Genomic DNA, 19,676 nt, shown 5'->3' with positions numbered 1-19,676 from the left:
AAGCAAGCTTAGATGGGCACATTTGGGTAAGGTCTAAGTGAATTTAAAGGCTTTTCCCGGTAGGCAGTTCTCTGGGTGAGAGCTGTCAGAATGTCAGTGGGAATGGAAAGACCGAGCTCTTGAGCTTGTCCTGGTAGCTTTAGTGTGTGAGCAGTCGCTGGTGCTGTTCCCTTTGGATCCTGACTCTGAGACTGAAGGCTTAGGATGGAACCTGGAGCTGAGAAGGAAAGTGCCGATAGCAGGGTGTGTGCTGGAAGTCCCATGGTGCTGTTGAAGCTGAAGGCAGCAAGATCTTTCTCAGCTGGCACTTCTGTGAGCCGTGTTTTTGCCAGGTATTTTCAAGTTTGTGGCTGGACTCTGAGAGTGAAAAGCTTTCTTAGGGCAACGGAGTTCGTGTGGTGCGAAGAAGAGTTTGCACTTTGAAGGGGAAGGTCAGCGAAACCTTGTCCTGACACGGTTGATTTGAGAGCCTGGACGCTTCCAGCTTGGCTCTGCGCTTGGTCTGGTTTCGAGCTGGCCTCGGTGCGTTCCTTTTGCAAGTCGAAGGTGCCATCGTGTGGTTGTTTCCGGGAAAAAGCCAAGCGCTCCCCATTGGTGCGGGAGCAGCTGGAGCGAGAGCTCCGCCGCGCATCCCGGCTCGTGTAGATGGACGGGATGTGACGCTGGAGGGAGAGGGATCCTTTCACGCGTACTCGGACCGGTGCTCTGCGGCTTCGCTCTTCGCATTTTCTAACCTGTCGAGCTTTCATCCTCTTGGATGCAAATCGTCGTCTACGTCTCGCTCAGAACACTGTGCCTTCTGTGAACGAAGGGCAGTGTGCCAGGACAGCAGACTTGTTCGGGGTTTGCCCCTGGAACTTGTAGGAACTTGTATTTGCAGCACATTCAAGGCGCAGTCTTTTTCCCTCCACAGCCTGCAAAGCGCCGTCAGACCGCGCTGCTCCCTGCATGGTCCCGCTCTGCTCCAAGTACCCGGCGCACAGCAGAGCCTCCAAGGGCTCAAGATCCCGACATCTGTCAGAGGATGCGCGCAGCACGGACGCGGAAAAGCGGCCAAGCTGGACGGCATCTCTCGGTTCAGTTCCGTGCAGATCTCAGAAGGCGAACAATGAAGCAGCAGAGCACCGGCCTTTGTGCGCAGTGTACCGAATTGCAAAATTCCAGCAAAAGCTCGTCCACAATCCGCGTCAGCTGGGAGTACGCTTGCTGCTGGGAAAAGCAGCGCCCAGCCGCTAGATTTCATCACGAAACGAGGAAATGAGCGGTCTCTTGCACCCTCACTGCAAAGTGCATGCGGCTGGAGATGAGCGAGAAGCACCCGTCAGAAGAGAAAGGATTAGAATCAGAGTGGACAATGCTGCAGAACGCAGCTCTCAGCACTCACCGAGCAACGCCCAGCAGGCTCCAGCCAGCCCTGCCCCGATTTAAACACTGGCCATGACATCATACCCTGGGAAATGTCCCTGTGGCCACTAGGGCTGTGTCCTGCCTGTGTCCCCTCCCAATCCTTGTGTCCCTGCAGCTCCTGGCTGGCAGCGCACGAGAAGCTGCAAACTCCTGCACTCAGAGCAAGCACTGCTTAGCGACCACTAAAAACATCATTGTGTTATCGACATTATTCTCGTGCTCCATCCAAAACACAGCACTGTACCAGCTACCAAGGAGAAAATTAACTGTTATCCCTGTAGCCTAGCCAGGATCAACTTCATGTCCCAGCTCTGCATGCAATGTGATGCTGTCCTAATATACAAATAACTGCCTTTAAAGCCAAGACATACCTTATGAAAAATAAGATTCTACAAATTTGGCAAAAAAAAAGTAAAAAAAATTGCCATTTTTCACTTATACATTGGACTAAAAATTTTTTCTTAAAATTTCATCTTTACATCCATTCTCTTTTTGTCCTTCCACAAATCCAGAAAGATTCCTTGCAATATAAGCAAATTTCTGGAATAATTGCTACTAAAATTGATTTATAATTGCAAAAACAACTTTCTGCTTCAGCAAAATTCCTTTTGTACATGCCCAAGTATGCCAGTAAAAGGAGAATGAAATCACTTCAGGACAAATTTGACATCTAGTATCAAATTGCAAAATTCTCCAAGGACAACAGGGTGCAGCAGGAGTCATCAGGCTACCACTTAAAAAGACAGACATGTTGTCAACGGGTTGAAATGGAGTTTCAGACATAATTTTAAAAGCAATAATGTCTTTTCCTCTGTAAGTCTTTCAGTTTCCTTGGACAGTAACACTGCAGTGAATAACTAAAGTACCAAATTCTCACAGAGTTTATGTTCTAATTAACCTGATCAATTTTGTACAAAGCACAGATATGGATCTCCGGTTTCTCTGAAACAGATCTTACCCTTCCAGCCACAGCAATGACTCAAGGAGATCCTTCCAGCACTGAAGAGCACAGTCTGCTTTACTTCCTCAGCCAAAATTTTATCCTGTTTATATACATGCATATATAACATATACAAAGCACCAACAGATAACAGAATGTTTCATATCAGGGTTTCAAAAAATTCAGCCTACAATACCAAAGGTGTTCACAGTCTAATGAAGTACAGGTAAAATAACAAAAAAAAAACCCCAAAAAACCAAAAGAACCAAAACCAAAGCTCTTTTTCTTTTCTTTCTGTTTCTTACCCTAGTCTTTTAGGAACAAACTGGAAGTTTTCTAAACAAATACACATACACTGACGATGAATAGCTCCAACAGTGTGTATTGTCTGTGTACTGTTGCAGTGGCCTGTTACTACCCATACCAAAACAATCTATTCACAGCTTACACACAGGCAGAAACCCAGTGAACTCCAGGTATTTCCTTTGGTCCATGGGACACACCTCAAGCATCTTCCACAACTGTATTGTCAACAATCATCTTCCAGACACCTTTTCCTTATATTACTTCTCAAAGTCAAATAAAAACCACAGATTTAAAGATTTAAATGAAACATACTCCAGAAGAGGAATACCTTATATCCAAGAATATTAACTCCCCAAAACAATAGTGTGCCTTCTTTCTGCCTCAAATTTAGAATGCATATACTCAAGCCACAAGGCTGATGACCTCCATATCCTAATCGTCTTATTCCATAATAAAATACCACAGAAAAAAGTTTGCCAAAATAAAAATGGGAATATTTATTATCTTTTCTACTAAAGCAATGCAGTTCTTTTGAGATAATACATTGGTCTTTGCAAATGTTTCTACAGCTAAATTAATACTTTTCCATTTTGTAAAAAAATTAGACACATCATAAAAACAAAGACACAGGCTATGTCACTGAACAACTGGAAAGGATTGTAACTGTTAGTAGGGATGAGCAAAGAAAGCTCATGCTTATACTTAAACCTCTGGCATTTGTATAATTTTCAAGTTCAAGTGGGACAAAATGGGGACATTTTCCTTGCACATTTCTGGGTCCACTTCCCAAGTTTCAGCAATCAGACAGACTGTTAAATACTGAATGTGACCAAGAGAACCTAAACATTGCTCAGCAGTACTACATGCACAAGATGCAGGGAAGGAAGAGTCAGACCCATGCAAACAGTACAAGACAAACCATTACAACTGGTAAACGTGCACTGGACAAAAATTGAAGTTTATGAAAAGTTTTATTTGTTGTCATGAAAATAGTATCAGAAGCAAGTACTGAATGTGTTTTGCAAAGTCATCTTCATTTGGCCTCCTGAGCTTTCTTGGCATTCTGTTTTTCTTTTGCCTAGGAAACAAAGGGAGACGATGTCAAGCTTTGGTAAGACAAAGATCATCCTGGAGCTTTGAATGACTACCCATTAAATTTCTGAATATTAAAAATATGCTGGAAAAAGAAAATTTAAATGTAAATTTGGACCCTTCAGAAGCATCCTACTACTATTTTACTAAGTTAGCATATAAAGCCTTTTAAGAATAAATACAGTTTAAAAAAATTATGCAAAATAAACTAAGATTAAGTAACTTCTGTAGGGGAAAGCACTATTTTAAAAACATAAATTTAAGTCTTCTTTTTTTATATCTCCATACCAATTTAATATAACATAGAAAAAAACTCTTCCTAATGGAAATATTTTATGTCACAAGAAAACACCACATTCAGACATACAGATTATCAAAATTGAACTCTGAAACAAATCAAGATCTCAGTGGTTTAGATCTTTCAAATAAGTGGAAAAAAATTCCACAAAAGTTTCTGTCAAAATATTTGCAGACAGATTCTCCTAACTTGTATCAATCATAAATAGTTCAAATTGATAGGGAACAGGCATCTTCTTCCTTATGCACTTACTTAAGAAACAGATTGGGCAAGAAGGGACAGCTCAGAAGCAATACTGGCCAACAACTTTCTGTCAAAACATTAGTAAATTCTGAATCTGCTTGTTTAATTCTAAATACTGCTCGTTACCACTTATTACTGAACACAACAGCATCTAATTCAGTGATTTAGAATTAAGATCTGTTACCACCAGTTCACTGGTAATTTACTTGTGAAAGCAGCTTGATGGGTGTTATAAATGACTTCTGTTAACATGAAACTGGATTACAACTCTGTATGTTACTTTCTTAAAAACTACCAGCCTGCAAATTTACCTTCCTAAACCAATTCAGCTAAAGAATGTACTCATCAAGTAATACACAGCTCTTTTTTCCTTATGTAATTCAGAGATCCTCTCTCAGTGAGTACAAAGTCAGAGTTCCTGCCTCTGGCACTCAAGCGTAAGTGCACGCCAGCACAGAGCTGAGTACAACTCGAGTACTTGACCAGTTTAATAACCTTGCCAAAGTGGCAGACACTTCTATTTAAGTGTTTATACAAACCTTGGCAGTAAATCAATGATAACAGCTAGATAACTTAGAAAGGGGGAAACCCAAGGCAGTAAATGAGCACAGGAGCAGGGAAAAGGGAGGGGTGGAATTCCCAGGGCTGTGCCACCGGCTGTCACTGCCTGCTCCAGTGGCCACAGGAGTGCAGGGAGCTGCCCCTGGCCCAAGATCTTGGAAAATAAATGACATGGGCTTGGGGATTTAAAAGAGAAGGTATGAAAAATGATGTAATATACTATCAGCTAGGAGATACTCACTTTTTCTACTAATGGTATTAATTGCTGGTGCTCTGCTAGAGTCTTTAACAATTCCATGATGAAAGGCAGATAGTTATGTTTTCTTCTAATATTTTCAATCTAAAAATAAATTAAAAGCATTAACAGAATTATTATATAGCTCAACTGTCTTCTAGTCCCCATCCAATTCCTTCAGATTAATTGTAAAGCTCCCATATATATATATCTATATCTATATATATATATATATAAGCTGGCTTTTTCTTACAACTGTTCCAATAATTTAATCAGAAAAGCAAAGACTACATACCTTATATCTTTTTAATTTTTGGTTCTCTTCTTCAATTAACATCTGGTATTTTGCAACTTCTGATTGTATAGAACTTAACATATTACTACTTTGATCTGTATCCATAGGCTCCTCCTTCCACAAAACAAAAATTTAAATGGATGATGTTACTCCATTTTTAAATTATTATTTTTTTTAAAGCAAGTTTTGTCTCAAGGGTATTTCTATCACAGAAAGATTCAGTTTTGTTTACCATTACAGGAATATTCCAGGAATTTCTGCAGTTAGTTATGAGCAGGTACTGGGAAAAGAACAGTTCCAGCACCACAGCAAATGAGTCAAGGCAGAAAGTCAAAATGACACGGTCAAAACTGTGCTGAGTGCTCAGCTCAGAGCTGCAGCACTGAATGCATCCACACTGTGCTGGACAGACCTTCAGCAATCACTCCCTGCTTTTTTTACTGCTGCTCCATTTGGAGCAAGGAAGGGAAGTGAATAGTAAAGCCAACACACAGAACTATCAGAAAACTACTTTAGCTACTTAAATTCCATGGCCTACCTCTGCCAGTTGCTGCTGTAGCTCTGCAATCCTCTGCTCATATATCATCTTTCTGTCTGACACAATAGCCATCAGGTTAAACCTTATCTCACCTTCACTATATCTAAATGAGGAACAGAAAAACAAAACAAAGACAACCCACTTTCAAAATTAAGTTACCAATATGACAACTCAAAAGCCCCCGCCTTGATTTCATTTTAAGGAATGCATTTCATGGAAACAAAATTGTAAATGGGTTTATTAAACTGACTTGTGCTACAGATCCAATCTGGTTACAAAATAAAATCAGATCACAAATTAACTATCCAATATCTAAGTCCTAGTAACCTTCTCTCCCCAAAATTTACTATTCCTGTCTGTGGTCACAAAACAAATACTGAAACTGCCCAAAAAGAAAAAAAAAACCATGACAACAGAACTAACAGAAGATGCTTCACACCATAGTTTTTACTTTCTCATAACTATTACTTGTTAGAAAATATTGGAGAGTTCTCCAACAGTGTGAGAAGTACATTCAACAATTAAACTAGCAGGGCTTTTGGAGGCTAAATTCTCCAAAAGCAACTTGGGAGTCCTGTTTCGCTTATTAAAAAAAAAAAATCCTCAAGCAAAAACTTAGAATTTTCTAAAAATGGCATAAAATCAACTTTATTTCCAACAACTTTGGCACTGCAGTTTGGATTCAGAATTAAGAAGTAGGAAACTTCCAGAGTATGTTTTTCCATCTTCAGTTTCTAAGACATTCCTAAGAAAAACTTCTTATGTCTAAATACCAGTTGTATGGACAGAATGACTATCTAGTAATTTTAAGTGCACAGGCAAAGGTTATTCATGGTCATGGCACTCTCAGCTTTCACTCACAAAGATCCACAGTTGTGCAACAGAGATACTCTTCTTTTCCAGAGCACTTGTAGGATCTCTCTTCACTATACAGACACCTACTTGGATTAATTATGCAGCAGCACATGTATTTGAGATTTATCTCTCATCACATCTGCCTCATGTTGGGCCACAGGTTCTCAAGTCACACAGTGATATGCATAAAAATGATGCATAAATGATGCATTCCTCAGAAATTTGGTGGAAATCTTTTAACTGAAGGAAATTAGGACTATGGACTTTTTAGGCATAGGTGCTAGATTTTAAAGGCATCATGACCATTTACTTTTGTATGCGCTTCTCTATGACGGGCCGCACCGCACTTATCCAGTCATCCTGATGGCAGGCACCTGGGGAGAAAACAGGAAAAAAATCATCATCTTTGCAAAATTTAACAAAGGAAAAAATTCACTGTCATTGCAAAATTTATTGCAAAGTCAACTTGTATAATTCAGGCTTATGCAGCAACTTCAGAGTACATAACAAGTATTTCCTTAGCTACTGCAGTCTGAAATTACTCAGGTGGTTTTTCAGGAGGTGGAAGATACTTTATTAATAACATTAGTCAGTTAACACAGTGGCCAAAGCAATGGAACAAAACTAAATTTTAAGGGCATAAGCACCTAACATTTGTTTTGCTGATAAGAAATAATAGAGTGGAGGGAAGTATGTTATATAAGATTTCTGTGACACAAGGGAAATTAGTTGGTACGACAGCATTGAAGTAGACAGCAAAGGAAAACACTATGAACAGGTGCAGCTGTTTAATATTAACTCTTGATTTTGTCTATGTAGATGCAATATAATGTTAAGAAGTCAGGCAGAATAAAAAATCATAAAAGGATTTATGATAGAGGATTTGATTTCAAGATATGTGAAGAATACCTACAGGTGATTTCTGAAGTTGAAAATGTCTATTTTGCAATTTCAAAACCTTAGTAAATTTAGAAACTCATGATCTTGTGACCATACAAATGATGTTACTGTTAGGTCTGCACACTGTACAGTATCTCTAGACTACTAAAGACAAGATTAAACAGCAAGCTGTTGCTCACCCTAAATATAAACAAAATTGGCAACAAATCTGGGAAAAGACTGTGGGAATGGAGTGTGGAACATGTTGTTGACAATGTATCAGACTCTAAAGTACAGATACATGACAGGCAGAGCAGAGCTTTTCAAGACTCAGCAGGGCACACATATCTCAAGAAAGATTACAAAACAGAAGCCCATCTTACAGAGAATAAAGCTATTTTTTTAAACCATTAGGAAAACACTTGCTATCTAAAAGAAAAAGGGTAGTGTGTAAACACAAGCCACATAATGGAAAAAAAGTGTCTGGAGTCAGCTGTATACATTTGCTCTTACAACAGAACTACCAAGGTTTTGGAAGGGATTGCAGAACCTGATTATTTCATTACTAAATGAAAAGAGAGAGCATCAGAGACATGGAGGAAGCAGGGAGAAAACTGTATTTTCAGACCAACCATACAAATGACTGTAAGGAAGTACAAGCCTACAGCACATTGAGAAAACTTTCAAGATATTCTTTATTTTAATCAATCATTTGCTTTGAGCCTATAACATATGAGCAATTTGTTGCAAAAAGCCATTGTTACAATAAAAGATGTTCAGCAAAAATGTAAAATGTTACCTAAATCAATTGGTCCTTCCCTTAAGCCATCTAGCTCATATAGCCTCCCATTAACAGGAACATAGCTTACAAAGTGAAAGGCATCTTCTTCCTTTGCTGAAGACTTTGCATCAAACTCAAACATCTGTTGTCTGCAAAGAAAATTTAAAATCCCCTGAGATTAAAAAAGATTTGCTCAAATTTTGGCCAGATTTAAAACATATGTTACCTGGCAAAACTGTTGTGAACTTGCCGAATCACTTCTGAGTTGCTCAGTGCCAAACCTTTCATCTGAAAGTAACAGAACACCTGTAAACCACCCCAGCTGTAACACTAACACTCAGCATGGAGAACACAGTGCTCACTCACCGCAGCATCAAAGCTTTGGGAAAACTCTTTAAATTCTGACAAGGTCTCTCCTAGATGAATGTCTTGATGAGCACAGTTTAACAGCACACTTACTATGGCTTGAGTTGCACAGGCATTATTTATGACCTAGAAAAAAGCATGGAGAATTTGGTCAGCACTGGTGAGAAAAGTTCACTCCAAACTGTACTTGCTTTTGTTACAAACACACTTTCTGTGCTGATCCACATTAGAGCTGCACCCTAACACAGACTGGATTTGCTGCCTGGGTAGCTACAGAAAAGCCCTTGCTGTAATAAAATCAGCTCTGCATGGCTGCCACATACAATTCACTGAAAAAACTCTTATTTCACAGCTGTCCTCAGAAACTGTCATTCCACTGTGTCACCATCTCTCTAGAGTGATTAATGAAAGGCATGGAAGAAAAGCAGAAATCCTCAGATCCCTGTGGAAAAACGGAGTAATATTCAAAGCAAGCTGCCCAAATTGTGTTATTTTACCTATGGCCTTAAAAAAAAAGTCAACTCTCCCAAGCAAAGTCCTTCAAATAATCAGACCTCCTACTAGGAGTAAGAGGTAAAAAAACCCCAAACTAATAATTTGAAGCAAAAAAGCACATTATGGAACTTAAACTTTTTATTAAAAAGTTTTAGTGGACAAAAGATTAAGGAATAAACTAATAAAATTTAAAAGTGTTCCAAGATGCAGAGATTGTTTAAATGATGGTTAGCTGAATAATGTACTTGTCCAACATACTAGTCCTTTTCAAGTTAAAGTTACTAGTTTGACACTGTTACATTTCAGTGTTAAATATTCCACTTCCAGAAAATATAAACAACCCCCTTCATATTAAAGCCATGTCTTTAATGTTGTTTACTAACAACCAAAATAAAACACTGTATTTAAAGAAAGAGGCTACAAGGACTATTAAATATAATTTGAGATTTAACTAAATGCACTGTAATCACAAGGTATGAGACCATAATAAAGTACTTTATACTAGCAGTTTTTTCTCAAGCTATAGATTAGGAAAGAGTAATGTATCATTAGTCTTTGAGACTATTTTGCAATTGAAAATGCTAGCTAAACCTTACAACTTCCAGAGATATGTGAAATTTATATAAAAAAATGAAAAGTAGTTTAGGGCTGTGAATGTGAAACCACTTCCAACAAGAAAGAAGAAAAAAAAGAGAGAAAACCCAAGCAACCTGTTTTATAATCAAGTCTACTCCTAGGAAAGGAAAACCTAATATGTTAATATTAAAAGCCACAACATAAATTTATTTTCTATACTTCAGGGTGTTCTCAGTTCAGTATAGAGTATGTCTGTATGCAAATGATAAATAATAAGACACTTCTTAATTCAAGAAAAATACAATCTAGTTGACTTAAATGGTAATCAAGGGAGTTAAGTACACATGCAGAACAGATTACAGCAGCCAAAACTCAAACCAACTGCAGGTACATAAGCTAAGGGCTAGAATACACAAAATAAAGGACATACAAGGAAAATCCATGAAGGGCAGCAAAATAATGAACCAGCTGCAGAAAAGTTCAAACCCACAGACTAGGAGAACAGCATACTTTGAATTACCCTGTAACACAGGAAAAAGAACTAAGAAGTAAAGACTCTCTGAGACACAACTAAAGAATGCAATCAGAGACAGTTGTAAAGTAGTTCTAGGCTGAAAGCAGGGAAATCTCCAGAGGATCAGAGTGGGTGAAGCTGATGCAGTGGAATTAAGCTGATAGAGAAGCAAAAAAAGGTACAGACACCTGTGCTGACACACTGTTAGAACAGTGCTGCTCCAATAAAGGCAAATTGTATTTGTAAATGGTAATTAATACAGGGCATGATAGGAGGGACAGGATTAAATGGCAACTATTTTTTGCTGAAAAATAAAGATGGAACAATCAATTGCTCTCTTTACAGACAACTCAATAATGGCTTCAAAACAAGGAGGGGAAATTTATTGAGATTTTGTGCCTAGAGGCAAGATCAAAACTGAGATTGCTGAACAGCAGGATACAGAAGCCTGAAACAGAAAATAAATTCAGAGGAAAAATTAGATTTGGCAAAGAATCAATGGGCTCATCAAATATTGGCCTTTAAGTGTATTTTGTATTCCTACTACAGTAAAGACCAGTCTGATGAAGTAAATAGGGAGCAAGCTAAACAAAGTCTGACTGCTAGAAAACAATATGCAAAAGATGCAGATCTGAGGGCAACAGCCTCCAGCTGTTGAAATGAAAATACATTACAGAAATACATTCTAGAACTTCAGTCGAGTGAGAGGCAGGAGTTAAGGAAAAGACAGCAACAACAGTCCTGTAGCAGAGGAACAGAAATGCAGGTGATGTGCATAAAAACCCAGTGTGTTTCTGGATGCAGATGACACAGAAGAACTACCAAGATGGAACAAAGGAACATCTAGCCAGTGATGGCTCACAAGCAGGGTGAAGAGTGCAGAGTGAGGATGTGATTGCAGGACTAAAGGCAGGCAAGTGCTGAATTTGTCACACAGACACAAGGCCATCAGTGCACTCAGCCAGTCCAGCACTGCTCCACACACAACCTGGAGAATCCTTCAGGATACACTGGAAATAAGAGATGGGTATCTCTTACTTAGGGTGCCTCAGCATTAGCAGAAAACATGTTTTGCATTTAGGTAACATGATAATAAAAGCAGTTGTTCCCAAGAGATTTTTATTTAGACTTGTAGATTAAGAGGATTTTCTGTGTTTGTCCAGAAATACCAATATTTACCAGGATACTTCTGTCCACAAAGTCTTGGTGAGGTATTAGGTTGATCAATATCCAAGACTCCAACTTAAAATTAAAAGATTTTGTAGGCAAAGGTTCAAGGTGTATTTAACAATATTTGAAAGAAAAATCGTAAGACACATACGTAGAAATGTATCAAGAGAAGATTGACCTATCCCCAAGTGAAGCTCAGCTTAAAACAAACCAGGACCCATTTGATTAGGCGACTCTCTAAGTAAGATTAGAGTAGCCTAATCATACACCTGTCTCTAGGGATCCAATCTGACCTTATGGATCCACTTTAGGCAGAAGCACTTTAAATTCTTGACTCACATCTTCTACCTGATGGATTATGTATTTTGCTTTTCAAAAAAACTGTGGACAAGCCTGTGCTGAAATTGGTAGCACAACCAGCAAGTCCTGGGCTTCACTTACTGAACATCCCAATATTACAGGACACTTGGTTTTACAGAGCTCAACATGAAAAATTCAGCATTAGCACAAAGTTCCACAATTTATTCTTTTTAGAAACCTGACATAATTTTTTTCCATTTAAACTTTGATGGAGTAAAGATATAATCTTTCTACAGCTATATTCAGTTACTGAAAATCTCTTTCTGATTTGTTTCATGTCTCAAAGTTGTACTTCTTGTAAGTTATGTTATCCCAAACTTAGCTTTAACACAGTTATCTCATCTATCTTAATGTTACCAAATCTGAAAGGGTCAAAAATTTTGAGTTTGAAATCAATTAAGTATTGGAAATGTAAAAAACCCCATATGCTTACATTAGTGCCATAAACATAATCAGAGACCAGTGTTTTGTTATTAACAGTATCACTTATAAGATACTCCTTCTTATTCCCAATTAATGACGTTAATGTTCTGTCATGAAAATGCAAAATAAAATAAATACACAGCACCTAAGAAAGGTAGTACCATTAGTTCCATACTAAAATCTGAATTACTTATTAAATGCAAAAAAAAAAAAGTAGTTTCAGGTCTGCAGCAATGGCATTGTTTTTTGTCCAGAGACACTTCTGCAGTGCTTGGCAGAGAATGCAGCTCCTCTACAGAGTGTGGCAGGGAGCTGGGTACATTGAGTAGGTGTAATCAGGTATCCACTGTGTGTGAGTGAAAACAACAGCAAGGGCTCACCAAAGTATCACAGAAATCAGGAAATTCTGAGTTAAGGCTGAAATTGTATCCTTAACTCACCTCATTGTGCCTATGTATCCTAGCTCAAAGGGTATGTAAGATCCTCCAGAGTTCTGTGGCCTCAACTAGAGGACCAAACCATACCTAGGCATAACAGGGAGGCCAAATTTAACATGAGTGCACATAAAAGTGACCATTTAAAAAAACCCTTTAATATGCATGCATACAAGACAGACTTCAAAATTCAACCCCCCAACACAGTTGTGATTTAACTTGGAACAAGATCTAATTGCCATTTGGAATTTAACTGCAACATCACTAAGGAAGTGGAAATGAGGAAAATGTGAGCATGCACAAGCTTCTTACCAAAACTGTTTCCTAATGCAATTTTAATTATGTTTTACTAGACAGTTTGAGAGCTGCTGCCTTTTACCTATAGCTGATTCCCCACAATGAAACAATTTTTAAGACTGAACACATAATAAAGTTGAACAGAAACAAAATTTCTCCTCAACTCTTGTTATGTTAATAGTAACCTTGTCTTGCTCACAAAGGATTCAGGAAGACACTTGAAAACATGCCCACAGTAAAACCAATTTGTACCACATGTCTTTAGATGGGAACATTTAGATGGGAACATATGAGAAAGGAAAATGAGGCAAAGACTTGTTGAGATTTTGCAGGTTCCAGTGTAATGACAGTTTTGAAGCTACAGATCAACAGATCAATAACCTTAAATGTCATAAAAATTGCCCTAACCAATCTATTCGTTCTGGGATTCCAGCCTATAAATGAACATAGTCTAACTTTATATCATTACTTCTGAATGAAGATAAAGGTCTTCTGAAAAGATCCTCAAAGCCAGCAAAAAATATGGCTTAAAACATACAGAGGAATTAAAAAACACACATGAACCCAGTTGCACGATGGCTGGGAGGACCTGCTCTTTCACAATACAAACATTCCATACTAATGCTCATCTTGCTTTGTGCACCTGGGTGACTCAGAAGGATTCAGACTGTAGTTTTGAGAAATGCAGTAACTTCAGCACTACCATAAAGAAGCCCCTGTTCTCTCACTTACCTGTTACCAGTTTTGTCCTGTGCAGACTTGCTGAACAGACATCTCATAGTACAGCAGAGACCAGCCAGGATAATATGCACAGAAAACTGCTGGGGGATGAGCTTTCCTGGCTCACAGAAGTTCACTGCACCCAGCTCTCATCAGCAGCAAATTGTAAGATTGGACACTTGCTCAAGAAAACACTAAGTCCCAAAACATTGCTTTTCGAGTTGGATCTCTAACTCAGGCTAACTTTCTTCAGTGTGAAAGTCACACAGAGCTAAACTGGTATTAAACAGACTCCTCCAAAATATCCAAAGTAGTTTCTTTCTGTTAACTTTTAACAATAATTTCTCTGTACCTATTCCTAATTGTTCAGTCACAATAGCTCATTCCAGGCAAAACTGAACTGATGTGAAACACAAGCATATACATGTCTACAAGGAATGTTTTGATTTTGCAAAGCAACTGCACTTGATTGACAAGTAACACTAAAAAATGAAAAAGGTACTAATTCTAAACTTTTTGCAAATGACTTTTGGAACATCTATTCCATGCCATCAAGTGGCATAACCAGGCAGCACTATTGTAAGAGTCAACATTTCTAGAATTTGCTTTCCACGCTAAAATTGAGTCACTCCAGTCTTTAAGGCAGCAGGTGAAGGAAAGGGACAATTAGAAAGGAGGTTTCAACTTAAGAACACATTAAAATATGAGTGTTTCAAAAAAAGCTATAAAATAAAGAATTTTCACTGTTAGCCTTTAATTTTGTGGGGCTTGTTATCAAATCTAACATTATCCAAGTTTTGTGATGTACATTCTGCAATCTTATCTTCAAACTCAAGAAAGCTCCTTTTAGCTATTGCCTTTAAATACAGTGTCAAGCTTCAAAAAAGGGAAGGGAGTGTAAAAGACAAAAGAAAGAAAGAAAGCAGACAAATTCTTTGAAACTTTTCAGCATTCACAAGAACAGCAATTCTAGGACAACCTCAGCTACTACAGGAAACAAGATGAAATCCCTTGAGTGAGGAAAAATTTACCTTCACTTTAAAATATAAGAACAACATCCTCCAAAAAAATCCCTCTCTAGATTCTGATCAGAGTTATTTCCTCCCACCATGTAAATATCTCTTAATAGTTACATCAAAGAATTTCTCTGAGTTCTTTGCCTCATGGCTGTTCTTTATCTACAGCCCATGGCTACTAACAGTATGTTTGGTTAGGGAGAAATCACAACCTAAACCAGTGTTCTGTGAGCGCTATCAAACTATAAAGACAATTAGCAAACTGCTGCTGACCACTGTGTTGTAAAAATGGTGGGCAGTGCTTGGCAGGACTGAAGAGCTGCAGCAGGGGAAGAATGAAGAGAATCAGCACTCAAAATGCTGATCCACAACAGCTTGAAACAGGAAGGCAATTATAAAAGCAACAAAACAGAAGTGCAGGTACACTGGCCAAGATGGCTATTTTCATTGTTTTCCATATTTCTATACTTCTACCTGGAAGTGTGTGAAGAACTTTTCATATCCTGAAATTTACATTCAAATCACTTCTGCTTTTGTGGTGGGAAATAAAACAAGAAAAAAAACCCAACCAAAAAAAAGAAGCCACTCAAAACCCCCACCCTAGACTGTACAACACGCCAACAACTAGACTGTGTAATAGTCTTGACAAAAATTCTAATAATTTGCCCTTTGATATCAGTGTTTTATATTTCACACCCATTTAAAATAGTCCTACTTTCACTCTGATCCAGATCTCTTGCTTTTCTTGTTTGCAAACAACATGCACAGCAGTCTGTTAATTCTAAGACAAAATTTCAGTACTACTCTGTATTTAATAAAACACAATGGATTACATCAGCAAAACAAATTTTTCTTGCTATTTCTAATTTAAATTCACCTTTCTGATTTGAATACTTACAATATGCATGCCAAAATGGTCTGCAACCCCTTAAAGGAAACTATTATCCTACATATACTGCCCCAGCTTCAGAGCATTTGAGAAAAATAAGAAATAGAAAACAGGACCAAAATAAGTTTCTTCCAACCAGTTGTTGAAAGTGGTTTCAAAAGAAGTAATTTGCTCATTCTGCTGAGAACATTTACTAAGTCACTATTTACTGCACAGAAGACTGATGTGCTTTAAGGGTGAGGGCTGACAAATAAATAAGAGCTTTACTCTTCCATAGCTGCTATTTTTGTCTGACTTGACAGATCAAACTGATTTGCTTTGTCAATACACAGGTCCTACTCTCAGAATTTGTGGAAGCTATTTTACCTTGCAAAATATTAATTTTGGTGTAGATACTAACAAAAAAACCCCTTACTTTTTTGGTATTAAAAGCTATGCTTCATGATATACCTAAAACAATTACTGAATTTCTCATACCTGCTTAGCAAAAAATATTGTATCCAGTCTGGAATCCTGGACAACAGAACCCGCTGGCTCCTCTCCAGGCTGCCACTTGAAGAGAAAAATCAGCCCATGGACTGGCCTGAAAAACAAAATTTATAGGAAAAAGGTCACCAGTACTGATAAAAAATATTAAAATTACTGTACTGTAGTTTAGCTGTATGCTGGTAAGGTAATTCCGGTAATTATTGCTAAATAACAGGAACTTGCACCAAAATTTTCAGAATATGCTCTTTTAATTACGCAGAAGACAATTCAGGCTTCTTTCTGTAAGTGTTAAACAATCTTTCTGTAAGTGCTAAAAGTGAATTAGCATTTGGCCAGTCATTTTCAAAAGTCAGGACCAGCTTTCCTGGTTACTGCAACTTTTATAGCTGCAGACCTCTCATTTGAATTGGCTGGTGATAAACACCTGTCAAAGCATTTGTCAGTCATATACAAGAGCAAGAACTAAAGTTTTGGTAATCCTTCTAGACACAGATGAAATACCCAAAGAGGAGCTCTTCTGGAACTTCATGCTTTGAGTTATCTCGCCAAGTAAGAGAAACCCAGTTTTCCCTTCTAGTAAAAATGTGTCTTGCCTTTCAGACTGCATGCCTTGAATAGTGAAAACCTTTTACTACATGCTGCACTGTATTTAGTATTTCCAGAACACAAAAAATTATTAGTAAAGGAAATAGGTCTTACAAAATATACAGTTAGAGCAAGACAAAAACTCAGCGATCAGCTCAAATCTAAGGTCAGCACCACGAAGAGGCCACAAAAGGTTTCTCTACAAGACAAACATACACCTGTGTAAGAAACTTTTCCAGAAGTCTGAGATGCGCTTTTTCAAATTCTCTCAGTGGACCTCCTGTTTAGAAACCAAAGATGCTCCTATGTTCTTTCACTCCCAGCATTTATACATTGTGTAAAATACTGCAGGTGTAAACAGCAAGGGAGGATGGAAGCTGGCCATCCCTCAGGACCAGAAGGACACACATCTTCCAGGATACACAAAGCTGTCACTTCATGAATGAACAGGTAAATGTTCTGATGGTGCAGACAGCAATAAACGACTTTCATAGGCAACATTTCTGCATTCAGGTGCTGCTTGTCAAACATCTTTGGTCAAAAATCCTAAAAGTACACCCTCTGTACCAATTCCTGCGTCTTTTGAAAGATTAATCCCACAGTTAAGGGATATTTGCACAAGATACAAGAGTATAGTCCAGGTTAGATGATATTTTCCTCTTAAAATCCTGTATGTAAACATGGATAACAACACATCATGGACAAAATGTTAAAAGAATTAATGTTGCTTAACGAGGGTAAAATTGTTCCACATGACACCAGGCATTATCAGTTATAAAAAGCCTATTTGCCTTCACATACATATGGAAGTGGTTCCACAGGAAAAACGAGTTACAAAGGTACCTAAGTACTGGAAAATAATTTAAGACAACAGAGGCAACATCATGGGATGTGAAGAGGAAGAGACATAAAGCAAGGAACAGAAATTCCCCCAATAATTTGTTAAAAGCCATAAGGCAAGCTAATGGAAAAAATCATTAGAAATCTACTTCCACATTCCAGCTATCAGCATTTCTTTCAAAACCTGGTTAAGCTAGATAAAGTACCAAAGTGTTAAGAAAAAGCAATTTAACTATGAGGTATTACATTAAATCAAAATCCTAGTGAACTTCTGTAGAAACTGAAGGAAAAAACACAAACACAAAACGCCCCAAACAAAAAATCCACCAAAAATACATCTGAGTTTAGTTCACATTCTTTCAGGGACTTCTGACAAATGTGAATAAAAAGCATGTGCCTTACTTCAATTTTTCAAAGTTCTCTGGCTCCAAACTCCATATTTCTTCAACTTGTGCTCCTCTACAGCCTGAAATAAGGAAAATATACAAGTTTTTTCAACTAACCCATTTAAAAATGGATGCAGCCAGTAAAGACAGACTTATGAAAGAAGACACAAAGATGTAATATAATATTTACAACTAGTATGTCCAGGCGATGGAAAAGTCTGTCTGTGGGCTTTAACAGACCTTGATTTTAAAAAAACAAACAAGACAGGCAAAGAGAAATTCAGGAATTTCTGAACTTGTGTAAAGTGATGCTGTCTTTACAACACAGTTGCATTTAAAAAAGGAGCAAAGGAGACGAAATCTCTCTCCTCGCCTCATGTGCTTTGGTTAACTGAAAACAACACTGTTTATAAAAGCATTATCAGCAAGTCCAAGCAGAACTTTAAACATCTATCTCCAGACAAAGACTCATGGTAGTACACCAAAAATGCTGTATACTCAAGCAAGACATTTGCACAATACAGTGCCCAAAAGGTTCAAATATTTAATACGTGGAAGTTTAAATTATTAGCTAAATAAAAACATAAAAGAAGCGTGTATGGAGTTCATTTCTGAGAAAAAGATAAGACAGAAACTATGAACAAATGAAATGTGGAGTAAGCTCACTCTGGTTCTTTGGCTGAAAGCCTGTTGTAATAACCACACATTCATAGTTTTTAAATGCAATTCAACACAAAATTTAACATTCTAGAAGGCCAGGCAGCTGCTTGCAGGCTGCCCAGCCACTGCCAAACCCCACAGCTCAGCCTAGGCACAACCCTCACCCCCAACATCCTCACTACTGGGGCTCTGGAACCCCAACACCTTCCCAGCCTTAAGTTGCGCCAGGGAAGTTAAGACTGGACATTGGGAGGAATTTTTTCGAAGGAGTGATCAGATATTAGAATGGGCTGCCGGGGGAAGTGATGGAGTCACCGCCGCTGGAGGTGTTTAAGGAGAGACTGAATACGGCACCCAGTGCCAGGGTCTGGTTGACAAGGTGGTGTTGCGCCATAGGTTGGAGCCGATGATCTGAGAGACCCTTTCCAACTCAACTGCCGCAGTGACTCCAGGCGGCACGTCCCCGCCGAGCCGTCCCGCAGCAGAGCCGCAGGAGCCGGGCCGAGAGCCGGGCCGGGCCGCACAGGCCGCGCTGCCGGGAACTGTCCCCGCTGCCCGCACGCGGCCAGGCCGGCCCAGGCACGGCACTGCGCCCGTCCCGGTAGCGCGACCCAGCGCCCTCCCGGCCCTGCGGCAATCCAGCCCCGCGGGGCGCCCGCACCGACCCCGCATGCCCTCCCTGCGCAGGGACAGCCCCACCGCCCGCCCGGCCCCGCTCGCCCCTCACCGAAGCCCTTGATGAGCTCGGTGAAGACGCCCGGGTCGCTCTCCATGAGGCACCACTCGCCAGCGCTGCTGCCCCCGGACATGGCGGCGCCGCCGCCGCCGCTCAGGCTGCGAGGCCGAGCCGCGCCGCTCCCTTCCCGGCAGGACCCGCGCCGGGCAGCGCCATGGAGAGGCGGGGCGGCCGCAGGAAGCGGCGCCGGGGACTGGATCCGGGGCAGCTACGAGATCCGGGGCAGCTGCGGGCACCGGCGGCACCGCCCCGGCCGCGGGAGGGCCGCGCCGCGCCTCGGGGGTGCGCTC

The 19,676-nt window shown here is 39.4% G+C and overlaps 1 protein-coding gene across 2 annotated transcripts; it reads right to left on the bottom strand.

Moving 5' to 3' along the window:
* Positions 1-3,605: 3,605 nt before the first annotated feature.
* On the bottom strand, positions 3,606-19,530 carry UCHL5 (ubiquitin C-terminal hydrolase L5). Of its 2 annotated transcripts, XM_033067586.2 has the most exons (11): positions 19,378-19,530; positions 18,007-18,070; positions 16,168-16,273; positions 8,797-8,922; positions 8,657-8,718; positions 8,449-8,579; positions 7,081-7,144; positions 5,916-6,018; positions 5,378-5,491; positions 5,089-5,187; positions 3,606-3,731 (listed from the first exon to the last, which is right to left on the bottom strand). In XM_033067586.2, exons 1-11 carry the CDS (start codon positions 19,457-19,459, stop codon positions 3,687-3,689), a joined length of 996 nt encoding a protein of 331 aa, XP_032923477.1. In that variant the 5' UTR covers positions 19,460-19,530; the 3' UTR covers positions 3,606-3,686. The 2 variants fall into 2 exon arrangements, with proteins under 2 accessions (XP_032923477.1, XP_032923478.1); XM_033067587.2 differs by lacking the exons at positions 18,007-18,070; positions 19,378-19,530 and adding an exon at positions 12,775-12,858 and having other exon boundaries at positions 16,168-16,251.
* Positions 19,531-19,676: the final 146 nt, after the last annotated feature.

This window comes from Catharus ustulatus, chromosome 9, assembly GCF_009819885.2.
Source record: "Catharus ustulatus isolate bCatUst1 chromosome 9, bCatUst1.pri.v2, whole genome shotgun sequence".
Classification (NCBI taxonomy): Eukaryota; Metazoa; Chordata; class Aves; order Passeriformes; family Turdidae; genus Catharus; species Catharus ustulatus.
This window is presented reverse-complemented; position numbering and strand designations above follow the sequence as displayed.